The 14,159-nt window shown below is 45.4% G+C and overlaps 1 protein-coding gene across 2 annotated transcripts in view; it reads right to left on the bottom strand.

The window, feature by feature from the left end:
* Positions 1-14,159, bottom strand: part of FAM234B (family with sequence similarity 234 member B) — a gene marked incomplete at its 3' end in the record, with an annotated part of 35,698 nt that overhangs the window by 19,140 nt on the left and 2,399 nt on the right. For both annotated transcript variants that reach the window (XM_082666455.1, XM_082666454.1), the window contains exons 2-3: positions 6,106-6,504; positions 2,566-2,664 (exon numbers count right to left, since the gene is read on the bottom strand). In XM_082666455.1, coding sequence (XP_082522581.1) covers positions 2,566-2,664; positions 6,106-6,504 — 498 coding nt within the window. The remainder of the gene's footprint in view (positions 1-2,565; positions 2,665-6,105; positions 6,505-14,159) is intronic.

Raw genomic sequence — 14,159 nt, 5'->3', positions numbered from 1 at the left:
ACTTCCAATGCAGCGGGCATGGGTTCGATCCCTAGTCAGGGAATTAAGATCCCACAAGCCGAGCGGCACAGCCAAAAAGTGAAACAAACAAACAAAAAACCCTGAAGGTTATACTTAGCAAAGATCAGGAGGGCCTCCTGGTCTAGAGTTCCAGTGAACCAGCTGATCTGGCCCCAGTCAAGAAAGAATACTTGGGCAACTTAATACCTAGCTGGCAAAGGATTCGGGCAGCTCGCCTCTTTAACAAACAATCCTTTATGTCACTCAATTAACCTATCAGAATAATAACTTTCTCTCATGCCAGTTTCACATCCACTTTCAGGATAGGGATACGGCCCACCTCACACACTTCCACCTTTCACTTCTAGCGACAGCTAATAAGGATAAGGACATGTTAGAGCTTCATTGTACCTATTCCTCAGAACTGCTAATTAAACATACAACCTAAAAACAAGTGACAAACTGGTTTGCCCTTTCAGACCTTGTTGCCAGAAGCAGCGGTTTACATGACAAATCTCAGCGATGTATGTTACCCCCCGGACTTCCCAGGGATGCTCTGATTAATAGACTGTGCTGTCCTCCCTCCTTCATGACCCTATCGACTCCACATCAATTGCGTGACTCGTCTTTTTCCCGGTGGTGATGGGTCATCCCTTTCCCTTCACACCACGACTCCATGAGGCAGAGACCACACTCCTCTTGTTTAGCTCAAAAGAACCAGTGCAGCTCTACGTAAGGTGCACAGCAGGTTGTTGGATGAATGAACAAATGAACAAACAAATAAGAAACACAATCCTCCTCATGTTCAGTGGCACAGATCTTTGAACCCACTGGCTGGGGCTATGGGCACAGCAATTTGACATAAGGGTCAAGGGCAGGAACGCCAGAGTCTACCGGCTATACCGTTTGGATCCCAGCTCTACCACTACCAGCTGTGAGACTGATCAAGTTCCTTCACCTCACTATCCCTTAGTTTCCCCAACTGCAAAAGGGGATAATAATATTAGTCCACATTATAGGTACACCGAGGGATAAATTCGTTCATAATATGTTATGTACTTACAACAGCGCATAGCACATACAAAGTACCATGTGTTAGTTAGCGTTATTATTGCTTTTATAATCTATAACCAAATCAGGCTGGTCCACATTGCGTCCCAACTCATGGCCTTGCCATCATGAGTCCTGATATGTAGCAAACCACGTAAAATACCAAATGACTGAAAAAAATCTCTAAAAGTGGATGGGGGAAATTTTTACTTCAAAGGCTTATGAGTCATAGGCAGAAAAAAAAACATAATTAAGGTTGAATCATATAAAAGTCAATTTCTAGGCTGGAGGTTCTTCCCATAAACGAAGCTATGCCCAAATTGCTTCTGCATATTGTGCAAGCCCCAGAAAGGTATTTCTAATAACGTCAGAGAGGCATGCAGCCTAGAATCCTCTATAACATACCTAAATGTTTATTCCAAGGCCTGAATGATTAAAAAACAGTTGGTAGGCCATCCTCAGCCTCAAACCAGAGTTCCTGTATCAGTTTACAGACTTCAGTTCGAATGCACTTAAATGGAGGCTGCAGGACAAACCAAAAGCCCCCATGTACCTATAATGAAAATGCAACTTTTTTTTTTTTTTTTTTTTTTTTTTTGCAGTTGACTTGTATCGGCTGGGGTCCCAAAAAAGCCCAGCTCACTCAATTAGGGTAAGTTGTGGAGGTTTAATAAAGAGACCGTTTACAAAGATGTGGTCGAGGTGTAGGGAAACCACAAGAGATAGTACAGCCCCTCAGAACTGTTGCCATGCCCAGGCCCAAAGAGACAGGGGGAGGAAGCATTTCCTGGAATTGAGAAAAAGGAAGTCCTGTAAGAGGACCACCTTGAGAGAGGCTGTGACCTCTGATCAAGGATGTAGCCAGCCTGAGGTGGCCCGGGCAGAGGGGAGCCAGGGGAATAAATACCCGCTGGTCACTCTCTTCCTCTCCTCTAGCTTCTGGCCTGTGCTCCCCATTGGCCAAATCCAGTGGAAGTCTGCAGGCCTGGGACCTAACGTAATGCGTACGGGTCAGCCTCCCATCCCGCGGGGAGCAGGATGGAGAGCAGAGATGGAAGAGCAAACAGACGGGGTCAAAGGAAACACCCAGCCAAGAGGTATGTGTATAAAGATACGTTAGAACGTGAGCAAAAGCTTTCTGCCAGGGAGGGGAAGGTAGATAGAGTCTATGTTTATCATCATCGAAGAGGCCAGGGAGAACCGACTCAGAGAAAACTCAAGCAACCTAAGTGCTGGCGCTGTTCAGGGCAGGCGTGCGGCCAAGGAACCTCCTCCCTGGGTCTCAGGTTGGTCCCTGGACCGGGGCGCCCTCCAGCTCTCATGCTCTGTGATTCCCTGAACCAGGCGTTATGTACATGCAAGGAGCCTCCCCACGAGGCCCATCGTGTGTGCCGGATCCCCGAGGGCTTTCTCCTCACTGCAGCCCGCTCAGGAGGCAGCCCCAGCACATCCTCTGAGCTCACACCCTCCGCTCAACCAGCTTCTCCCGCCAAGGCTCCGAAGACACCCTCTTACCAGCGGTGCTCCCATTCCCTGAGGTCACGAAGGAGAGAAGCACGTCACGCAGGCCGTCTCCGTTCACGTCCGCCAGGTCCAGTGGAGACAGGTCCCCACCTGATGGACACATGAGAAACACAGGGTCCGCGGCAAGTTACACAGACCAGCTCCCTGCTCCAGGCTGGAAAGGGAATGCTCCGTAAAAACAGGCAGACTTCTGGGTCCTAGATAAGATACACAGACCCACTTCTGCCTGTGCCTCTCGCCAAGGACAGCTAGAATCCCTGGGCATTAAACATAAAACAAACATGAGAAGACTCTGGAAGGCAGAGAGAAGGCAGACCGGCTGGGGACGGCGAGACCCAAGGAAGGACAGCTGGTGGCTCCCCTGGGTCTTCTCTGGCCTCATATCCCAGACAGGGTGCTGCGGAAGCTGGCGACCCAGAAATGCCAACAGGGACACAAAGAAGGCCCCAGAAGAGCTGGTCCCCAGCCAAAGGACAGGAAAGGCACAGCCTAGCAGGACAGAAAAGTTTTCCACAAGAACTGCTCGACTCCAACCAAACGCCACAGACCAAACTGTGGTCCCAGCCAGCCCCATAGCGAAGGCCAAGAGGAAACCCTTGCCGGGCTGTAACAAGGTCCCTCTCACCCCACCAGGGTCAGGTCAGAGAAGGCCGGGTGGGGAGGCTGGACTCCCATCCCCACCTAGCAGCACTCAGGCCTCCATACACGAGGGAAGCCTACGGTTCTATCCCCACCAAGCATTAACGGGGCAGCCGCCCAGCCCTGGCGTCAGCAGAGGCCTGATGGGAGCCTGCACCTCCATCTCCGCCCGGCAGTGACAAGGTAGGTAGTGTCATGCCCCCCCACACACCTCCAAACAGTGTGGAGTCAGAGGACGCTTGCCAAATTCGGAGAGAACTCACACATGGCTAGTGGAAGTGTAAACTGGTACAACCACTACGGAAGATAATTTAAGAGAAACGCCTAGGGCTGGACATGCACATACCCTGTAACCCAGCCATTTCACCCCCAGGTTTATGCCCTAGAGAAATCCTTACACACTCCAACAGGAAACATGCACAAGAATCTTCTCAGTGGCATTACTTATTTTTTAAAAAACAGAAGTCACCTACATGCTCATCGACAGTAAAGTGGATCGATGAATCATAGGACATTCATACCGTGGAAAATTAGTGGTGAAAATAAACTCCAGTGACAGTACATTGATACGGATAAACCTCCAACGTATTATTTAAATACGCTGAACAAAAAAGCAAGTCACAGACAACTACGTGATTATATCAATATTTACATGAAATTCAAAAACAGGCAAAATTAAAGAATATATCATTTAGAGATGCATATCTATGTGGTAAAACTTTAAACACAAGTAAAGGAATAACGACACAAAACTCAGGAGAGGAGAACCCTCTGGCGGGGAGAGGGGGATACGGTCAGGAGCGACACATGGGGAATTGCAAAGACCTTTACAAGGTCCTATTTCTTAAACTCGGTGGTGGATACACCAAGAATTCATTACTAGTCTTTATGCTGTATATAAACATTACAAGAGCTAACTTAGAAAAAACAAAAAAGGAAGGAAGAGAGGGAGAGACATTCTATGTGTAGGAACATATCGTAAGACATAGCCACCCAGTTTTGCCTTAAGAGAAAGTAAAGATGAGAACGAAGAACTCATCAGAAGCTAAGTCAGCTGGGATCAGAGAAGGGTCAGAGAGAAAATGTTTCTAGATCAAGATGATGCAGGGCTGTGGGCATACTGTAGGGAAGGGAAAAGTCTTCCTCTGCCTTCTTAAGGTTTCTAGCTGAGACTGACATAAGACACATGAACAAGGGGAAAGCACTCATATTTTATTTAATAAAATTGTGCATGTGCATGGGAGTTCCCACAGTTAAATGAAGACCCAAAGACGTGGCTAGGCCGCAGTGTTTATATCCTGCATAGCACGAAGAGTGGCGACTGGAAAAGTAACTAAAATATATGAGGGAACTACAGGAAGATGAACAAGGTCTGTTTGTACAAATGTCTCTCTGCCTCAACCCCCTGTCTCTGGTGATAAGAGTGTTCTTTCCTCCTGGAATAGGGAGGGCATCTTTCACCTGGGAGTTTCATCTCCTGCTTTTGGGAAGAATCGAAGGTCAGAGTGGCCTGCTTGCACCTGCTATTGGTCAAATGCCTTTAACTCAAAATAGTCAATACACCAAAGTGCCACGGTGGGCTGGTGTGTTCTGAGCCCCTTCAGCCTGGTGCAGTTTTCAAGGGACAGGACTGTTCAGCACCGACAGTTAGATGGGATCCCCAATCTTGACCCAGGGCAAGCTGTTTTAAAGAAACCTGCTCCACAACCTACATGTCCATCAACAGATGAATGGATAAAGAAGATACGGTACACATATACAGTGGAATACTACTCAGCCATAAAAAAGAAAGAAAATTTGCCATTTGCAGCAACATGGATGGATTTGGAGGGTGTTATCCTAAGTGGACTAACTCAGACAGAGAAAGACAAATACCGTACATCACTTATATGCGGAATCTCAAAAATACAACATACTACTGAATATAACAAAAAGAAGCAGACTCACAGATACAGAGAACAAACGAGTGGTTACCAGTGGGGAGAGGGAAGGAGGAGGGGCGATGTAGGGGTAGGGGATTAAAAAAAAGGGATTTACAAGAAATCATGTGTGTGAAACTTTTGAAAATTGGAAAGTACGGTAAAATTTAAAGACTTTCATTCAGTAAAAAAAATAATAATAAAAAATAAAGAAAAATGAGACAAAATTCCTTGGGTAGCACCATTCCAACCGTTAGGAGCAAGAAAGAAAAGTTGCGGCAAGGAAGCAACTCTCTTTTCCTTGAAAAGAAATTATTTGATAAACAACAAGGTCCCACTGTCTAGTACAGGGACCTATATTCAATATCCTGTAACAAATCTTTTCCATAGTGGAAAAGAATATGAAAAAGAAGATGTGTACAAAACTGAATCACTTTGCTGTACACCAGAAACTAACACAACACTGTAAGTCAACTATACTTCAATAAAAAAGAAAAAGAAAATTAAAAAAAAGAAATTATTTGGAAATTCAATTTAGATCAGGCTTCTACAATCAACAGAACCCCAAGGGCCCTACAGGAGCTGTGGCCTCTGGCCTGGCCAGGATGGGAGCTTCACTGTTCTCTGTAAACCGCCCTTCCCACAGCTTTGCTCTCCCCTGATGCAGCCCCGGCTGCATGGCAGGACTCAGCAAACCAGGGTTCTCTCCTCCCTGCGTCTAATTAAGACCTTCCCCAGAGACACACAGCGCAGCGATACTCCCAAGTTTTTGGAGCCATACAGATCCATCTTTCTGTCTCATTTCAAATCCTAACCTCCTAACCACCTCCACACACAGGGGGAGAAATGCTAGATGACACACACGTTAATTTGTAAAGACTTGGAGGAAATCTTCAACGTAATCAGAAGCTTGCCGGAATGACACGCGATCATGAAGTTTCACAGACTTAGAGCTAAAGGTCCCGCAGCTCACCTCCCTGGGGGCCCAAGCGGCGGCTCCACGTGCTGTGCAGGCCTCGGGGGGGACAGGGGATCAGGAAGGCACACACGAGCACCAGGACCATGGAGATCACCAGCATCAGCAGGAAGACAGATGTGCGCACGTAGGACGCGATGGAGGAGGCCGCCTTCTGCTCCAGGGCCCCCAGGGGCTCCAAGGGGTACCCCTCCGTGGTGACCTCCGAGAGATGGGGCTTCCCAGCCCCAGCGACCTCAGCATCCGAGTCGGGCTCTGGTGCTTCTCCCAGCGGACTCTTCCCGTTCTTGACCCCTCCGTTCTTCTGCTGCAGGTTAAGCACGAGATCATCTTCACTCTCGTCGCTGTCGGCCTGTGTGAGGGGGTCATACTCCCCCAGGTCCGGGCTCTTCTTCCCTGAAAAGACAGAAAGCCAGACGGTCAAGGAGAACCTGGAAGGAGGGACCTTCGGCAAACACACAGCAACAGTAAACACCTAGGAGAACACACAGAACAGAACGGAACAAATCTACGTTGACAAGCCTGAACCTTGGAGCCGTCTATAAAATAGATTCCAGCGAAAAGGGGGAAAGAATGGGGGAAAAAAAGAAAATCAGTGCTCTAGAATTATTGCTTTCATGAGCTTAAGAACATTGCAAAAGAAACAAAGAAAGTGGCAAATTTCAAATACATTTTAGCTGGTTTTTTTTTTAAAAAAGCCCTCTCTTAATTTGTGTGACTCTGACAAAAAAGACCATAGCTCTTCTATGAAACCTTCCATACACCTGATGCGCATACTTCCTTTGATTATCTTAGACTGGTGACGTTCCGATCTTTCCTGCGACTCCTCTAAACTATATTTTTTAACATTTTTTTAAAATTTATTTATTTTTGGCTGCATTGGGTCTTTGTTGCTGTGAGCGGGCTTTCTCTAGTTGCAGCGAGCAGGGGCTACTCTTTGTTGTGGTGCGCGGGCTTCTCATTGCGGTGGCTTCTCTTGTTGCGGACAACAGGTTCTAAGCATGCGGGCTTCAGTAGTTGTGGCACATAGGCTCAGTAGCTGTGGCTCACGGGCTCTAGAGGGCAGGTTCAGTAGTTGTGGCACATGGACTTAGTTGCTCCGTGGCATGTGGGATCTTCCCGGACCAGAGTTCCAACCCACGCCCCCTGCATTGGCTGGCGGACTCCCGACCACTGCGCCACCAGGAAGTCCCTCTTTAAAGTCTTTATTGAATTTGTTACAAAATTGTTTCTGTTTTATGTTTCGGTTTTTTGACCCCCAGGCATGTGGGATCTTAGCTCCCTGACCAGGGATTGAATCCACACCCCCTGCATTGCAAGGCAATGTCTTAACCACTGGACTGTCAGGTAATTCCCTCCACTAAACCTTTAGAACAACTGTTCTCTTCACAGTTGGCCTGCTCCTCACAGGCCAATATGTGTGACTTCGCAGTTGTTGCTATGGAAACCACGTAGAAAGTCAAATGCTGAAAGTCATCTGGAGACGTCTTACCAAAAACTTACTTTTGAGAACCTCCCTGTAAATCTATCGCCCTTTCATTACATGTTTCAGTAAACAGTGGTCACCTGAAAACTGCTATTCTGAGCCTGCATCCGAGATGGGTGGGATCCAGCCGGCACAAGGAGGTGAAGGACTTGTCTTGAGGCTGGTTTACACAACAGGCACCCTGGTTTGACTGAGACCATATCTTTGCAGGGGTGGCCAGAGGCAGGCATTACGGGGGGCTTAAGCCCACCTCTTCCTGAGCCACCCCTGGCCCTTGCAGCCAGCGACTGGATGAGTTTATGCCTTTATTTTAGGCTATAGCCAAATAAAAACCAAGAAAAAGTGGCTGGTTTTGGAAATTACCTGGTAAGCTATCACTAATGGAAACTCTATGGTTAAATCCTTTGTTAAGAAGACATATAAAAAAGAAAATACAACCCGGATATTTAAAAGGGGAAAAGGAAGAATTTCTCATGGTCTCTGGTCACTGGGATCTTCGTGATGTCACTTCATTTTGTCCAATAAATACTGAGTTTGATTTTTTAAGGTATTAAATTAAAAGAAAATTAAGCAATTATTAGAAATTTCATGCAAAATAGTACCTCCAGGGTATGCCACAGAGTCAGTGCAGCTGATTCCCATAATTTTTATATTTCCTCTATGAACCAAATGGTTTTATTAATTAGGGCCCATCATTCCCTAACCATCTCAGATAATTTTATTTATAATAGTTTGCAAACAGAACCATAGGTTGTTGTAATATTAACTCTAATACTTTTTTAAGTTTTTTTTTTTTGGCTAAAAAAAAATACACCTGACAGAATGTTTTAAATGTGCTGCCAGCATATGGTGGAGTATTATTCAGCCTTCAAAAGTAAGGCAATTCTGACACATGCTACATACAACACCGGTGAGTCTTGAGGTCATTATGTTACGTGAAATGCGCCAGTCACCAAAACACAAATACTGTATGATTCTACTTATATGTAGTCACATTCACAGAAGCAGGAAGTAGAATGGTGGTTTCCAGCACCTGGAGGGAGAGCTCCATGGTGGGGTTGTTGTTTAGTGGGTATAGAATTTCAGCTTTGCAAGACGAAAACGTTCTGGAGCTTGGTTGTACAACAATGTGAGTATTCTTAACCAGACCGTGCACTTAAAAATGGTTAAGATGCTGAATTTTATTATGTGTATTTTACCACAGTTTTTTAAATTTCAAGTTAAAAAAAAGAATACACTTGACAAAGAGGAAAACCTATACAGCAGCCCCAAATCTCAGCGTTCTTAGAGACTTTGAAGGTCACATAATCCACCTCCACCCGTATTCCAAATATGCACCTCCTTACCAACGCCCACCGGGCAGTCACTCAGCATACACCTCAGCGGAAGCCTTATCAGGGAACTCACTACCCTCCCGTCTAGCAGCACCTTACTCTGATTCAGGAATCTACTTCTGGGCGTTTGCCAACTACCTGTCTTAGTTTTAATTTCTGGGACCCCCTCTTCCCCATGCACAATACTTGAAGATACCAATCATAAGAAACGTAAGATACGGTATTTACAAGCTCAAGTCCTTACAATAGCAACCTTAAGTCAAATCTTCGCTCCATCTCTCATTAACTGTGTGACCTCAATTAAATTTCTTCACTTTAGTAACCTCAGTTTCCTTATTTGTGAAATGGGATAATTATCGTTCCTACCTCATATGACTGTTATGAGGATTAAATAAGATAACATAGGCATGGTTCTCAGTCCTGCCTTAGGGTCACACTCAGTAAATTTCAGCTTCTGTTATTATGGTTGGCATTCTATCTCCCCACTGCCTGACCCAATCTCCTCAGCCCCGGTTAAATACCTCTACCTCTTCAACCCATTACTTGAAGACGCATTGTTTCAGATGCTCCACAACACCCTGGTCACTCTCCTCTGGACACAAAGTGACATGTCTGTGCTCTTTAAAGGATGGTTCCCAGACGTGAATACAGTCCCCAGGGTGCAGTGTGACCAGGGCAGAGAAGAGCAGAACGGTGTCCTCCCTAGTCAGAGAGGACACTACAGTTCAATTCCTGTAACCTAGGAGCAGGCCAGCTTCCTTGGTAGCCCCATCACACAACTGATTCAACTAAAACTCCCACGCACTTTCTACACACACTCAAGCTGTCCTGTAATTGCACAATTTTTAGTGAAAAATGTAGCATCGACCCTTACTGAATTCAGTCTTGCTAGTCACTTTCCACCCTGCAACAAACACAGCCTAAAACAGCACCTTTGCCAAAGTGAAATCATGAATGAAATACTGGCGAACAAAACGGTTTAAAGGAAATGCGCTTTTATTATATGATATACTATCACAGGCAGGAAGAAAGCTCGACTGCACACGCTGCAGAAATCTGTAAATTCTTTAATAAATCTATAAAATTAAATTGCAAGCATTCTTTTTGTTTTCTTTTTTTAAACATCTTTATTGGAGTATAATTGCTTTACAATGGTGTGTTAGCTTCTGCTGTATAACAAAGTGAATCAGCTATACATATACATATATCTGATATCTCTTCCCTCTTCGGTCTCCCTCCCCCCCACCCTCCCTATCCCACCCCTCTAGGTGGTCACAAAGCACCGAGCTGATCTCCCTGTGCTATGCGGCTGCTTCCCACTAGGTATCTATTTTACGCTTGGTACTGTATATATGTCCATGCCTCTCTCTCACTTTGTCATTCTTTGAAAAAAAGCCGCTGTTGAACTGATCCCTCTAACAAAATTATGTGCTTCTAGTTAATGATGGCAAAGGAAGGCCTTTCTGTCTGTCTCTTCCTAAAACCAGGGGGCGGGGGGATAAAAAGAAATAAAATTGCGGGGGAGGGAAGGGAAACAGCCACATTCCCAAACTAGAATTTATGGAAAACCGTTGCCAAAGGCAGTGAAACTTGTATCCAACTGAGGAAGTACAGTAAGAACAGGGACATACATTTCAAGTCTCCAGCAATGAGCAGAGTTCACAGAATTAATAATGGTGATGACGTGGATGTCAACTGGAAATGTACTGAGAGCTACTATGCCAGGCACTGGTCCAAGCATTTACAGGGATTAACTCATTTAATCCCCACAACAACTCTAAGAGGTAGGTATTATTATTATTCCCATTTTCATCAAAAAGATGAAAATATATAGAGAGGTAAGTTGCCTAAGATCACAGAATTAACAAGAAAAGCCGGGATTCAACCTCAGGCAATTTGATGAGAGTCCACAGTCCTAACCAATCAGTTATGCTGCCTCCCTTGTTCCATGGATATAAAGCCAAACCAAATAATCTCTTGCTCAGAAAGACAAAGTCTGGGGTCCCAGAAGCACCAATGAGCCCCATTCAACACCATGGGGTCAAAGGCGAGGTTAAGACTGAAGGAGAAAAAGCACAAGCTTCTCTCCTTTTAAGAAGCAGGCTGGCAGCACGGCAGGTTAGAACAAGCGCTGATGGAGTACCGTCAGTTCTCGAGAGGAGGATGTTTTGGACAGTGTGGGTCCAACAGGGAGACCGAAAGCAGACGGTAATTCAAAGAGGGCAGTTTCATATAAAGAATTATTAGACAGTGATAGGAGAGTAAATACAAATATGGGAAGAGAAATCCAAAAGGTATCCTAGGATGGGGAGACTGTATCCCAGGAAGGACAAACTTGGTATTTAAAGGGTCCGGATCCACTTTCACAGATCAGGCAACAAAACTGAATGTGCAGCTCAGGGGCAATAAATTGATAACTGGCACAAGAAGCGAAGAGAAGTAAACACTAGTCAGCACTCTAAGGCCCTGTGGCAAACGCCAGCCAGGAGAGAAACATCCGCAAAGGAAGAGCACTGATGGGAAAGGGATCTGAGTTGACAGCCTAAATTAGTTCCAGCCTCCAGCTGCCCCAGCTCACTCAGCTCCTGCCCACGGGTCAACCAACAGCTGGCTTTAAAGCAGCCACCCATCTAGATATGAAGAGGAATCAGAGAGGAGCCATCATTAGTACCTGGTCCACAAGCTACTGCAAAGCTCTACAAATACCTAAGAAAGAAGTTACAACAAAACCTAGCGGACGAAGCCGGCTACAGAACGAATGCTGGACAAATTCTACCACGAAACGGAAGAGATAATGAACCTACACTTCCCCCTGGGATCCAAGAAATTCAAGAAATAGTCTTCTCTGAAATAAGGGCTCATAAGAAAAATATAGTATTTCTAAGAAGAAATGACAATGCAATAGAGAAGATGAAAAGTAAACAAGGAGAGCTCAGGAAAACGATGGAAGAAAATAAAGCAATTTTAGGGACTTCCCTAGTGGTCCAGTGGGTAAGACTCCGTGCTCCCAATGCAGGGGGCCCGGGTTCAATCCCTGGTCGGGGAACTCTATCCCACGTGCATGCCGCAGCGAAGTCCCGTGTGCCTCAACTAAGACCTGGCAGAGCCTTAATTAATTAACTAATTTAAAAAAAAACAGTTTTAGAAAGGATATCCTTACTGGGATCAGCAAACAGAACCGACATGGCTAAAAACAGCGTCAGAGACTTAAAGGATAGACTGTGAAAATCAAGCAGGATGAAATGGAAATAACAACAGTGGCTGGCAGTTTTGAGCACTTACTATGCTCTCTTCCAAACCCTTTTACTGTCTTAGCTCAGAAAATCTTCACAGCAACTCTTAAAGGCAGACACAGTATTATCTCCATTTTAAAGATGAGGAAACTGAGGTTTGGAAGTTTAAGTACCTGGCCCATAGTTAAACAGCAAGTAAGTGATAGTATAAGGATTCAAACCCAGGCAGTCTGGCCTGAAGCCTGGACTAACTATCTCTGTGCTTCCCATGGGAAAGATCAAAGCTTTGAAAAGGACTAGAGAGAAAGGGATAGATATAAAGAACAAAAGTGATCCGATATATGCATAACTGAAGGAGAGAACAGAAAAGAAAATGGAACCAAAAATGACATTTAAGGGCTTCCCTGGTGGCGCAGTGGTTGAGAGTCCGCCTGCCGATGCAGGGGACACGGGTTCGAGCCCCGGTCCGGGAGGATTCCACATGCCACGGGTCGGCCGGGCCCGTGAGCCATGGCCGCTGAGCCTGCGCGTCCGGAGCCTGTGCTCCGCAACGGGAGAGGCCACAGCAGTGAGAGGCCCGTGTACTGCAGAATAAATAAATAAAAGAATAATCAATATTGAAACATATCCTAGTAAAAGCACCGAACTTCAAGGACAAAGAAGGAATCCCATAAGCAGGCAGGCCAAGGGGAAAAGAATCAAGTCACTAATGATGGGACAAAAATCAGGCTGCCTTCTCCACAGTAACGTACGTTTCTAAACGGCAGTGCGGCAAAATAGAAGAATCCTCAGAGAAAGAAGAGGGGCCGGCGAAGTCCAAGAACTGACCCCACACGACACCTCTGAAGCGCAGAGGCACGCATGCAAGACCGCGGAGGCTCTTTAAGGGATCGCAGCAGACTGCCACGTGTTCGTGCCCAAATTACAGAGGAAGATACATACTGACTTTAACACTATTAATATATATGTTTCCAGAAAGTGCAAAGACAAGCCCCAGCTTAATTATTACAGACTGCAAGTTTTAATTAGAGAAGTCCTAAGTAAATATTTTTTTTTCTGTCTATTCACAGAAAAAGAGGTAGACAGTACGCTGACTTGCCTAAAATTATACTCAGGCTGAGGGGTAGACACCAAATCCTTGCTTCAACTTTCCCACTCTCTTGTCTGCTGATTTCAGCTACCACTCACATTTTTAGTCAATGAAAGGTTTCCAAAGAATAAAGAGGGGACACTGATTTCAGAGTAAATCAACATAAATGAGCTTTCCATGGCTGTCACTTTTCCTTATAGGAAGACTGGGGTTACTAGGTAAACAGCATTCCCAAAATGGGATAGAGGAAAACATCGGTAGGAAAGACACGCAACTGTACCACCCCCAAGTGTTTTCAGGAAAACATACTATAATACATACTATTCTATGACATGCACTACACTTCACACAGACTATCCTACACACTCTACTGCAACTAAAGGTAAATCATTCGCATCGTGAATTAGTTCATCCAGGGCCACATAATCTCTCCAAGTTACATATAATGAAACAGACCATTACAATAACATTATGCTCTTATATTCCCTTCAGTGTTTGACCTTTAAACTTTTTTTTTTTTTTTTTTTTTTTTTTGCGGTACACGGGCCTCTCACTGCTGTGGCCTCTCCCGTTGCGGAGCACAGGCTCCGGACGCGCAGGCTCAGCGGCCATGGCTCACGGGCCCAGCTGCTCCATGGCATGTGGGATCTTCCCGGACCGGGACATGAACCCGTGTCCCCTGCATCGGCAGGTGGACTCTCAACCACTAAGCCACCAGGGAAGCCCTGACCTTTAAACTTTTAAATGGACTAAAAATATATATTCTTAAGAGATAAGTTGCCCCACCCCCTGCTTTATGACTGTCACACTGCCCTTCTGTTATTAATTAACCTCATTCTATGCCTGTGGACCAAACATCTTTCCATCTTGAGCTTGGTGACAGGGTACGAGACTGAAATACATCCCCA

The sequence above is a fragment of the Grampus griseus genome (assembly GCF_964374135.1).
Source record: "Grampus griseus genome assembly, chromosome: 11".
NCBI classification, from domain to species: Eukaryota; Metazoa; Chordata; class Mammalia; order Artiodactyla; family Delphinidae; genus Grampus; species Grampus griseus.
Note: the sequence above shows the minus strand (reverse complement) of the source record. Positions and strands in the feature narration are given on the sequence as shown.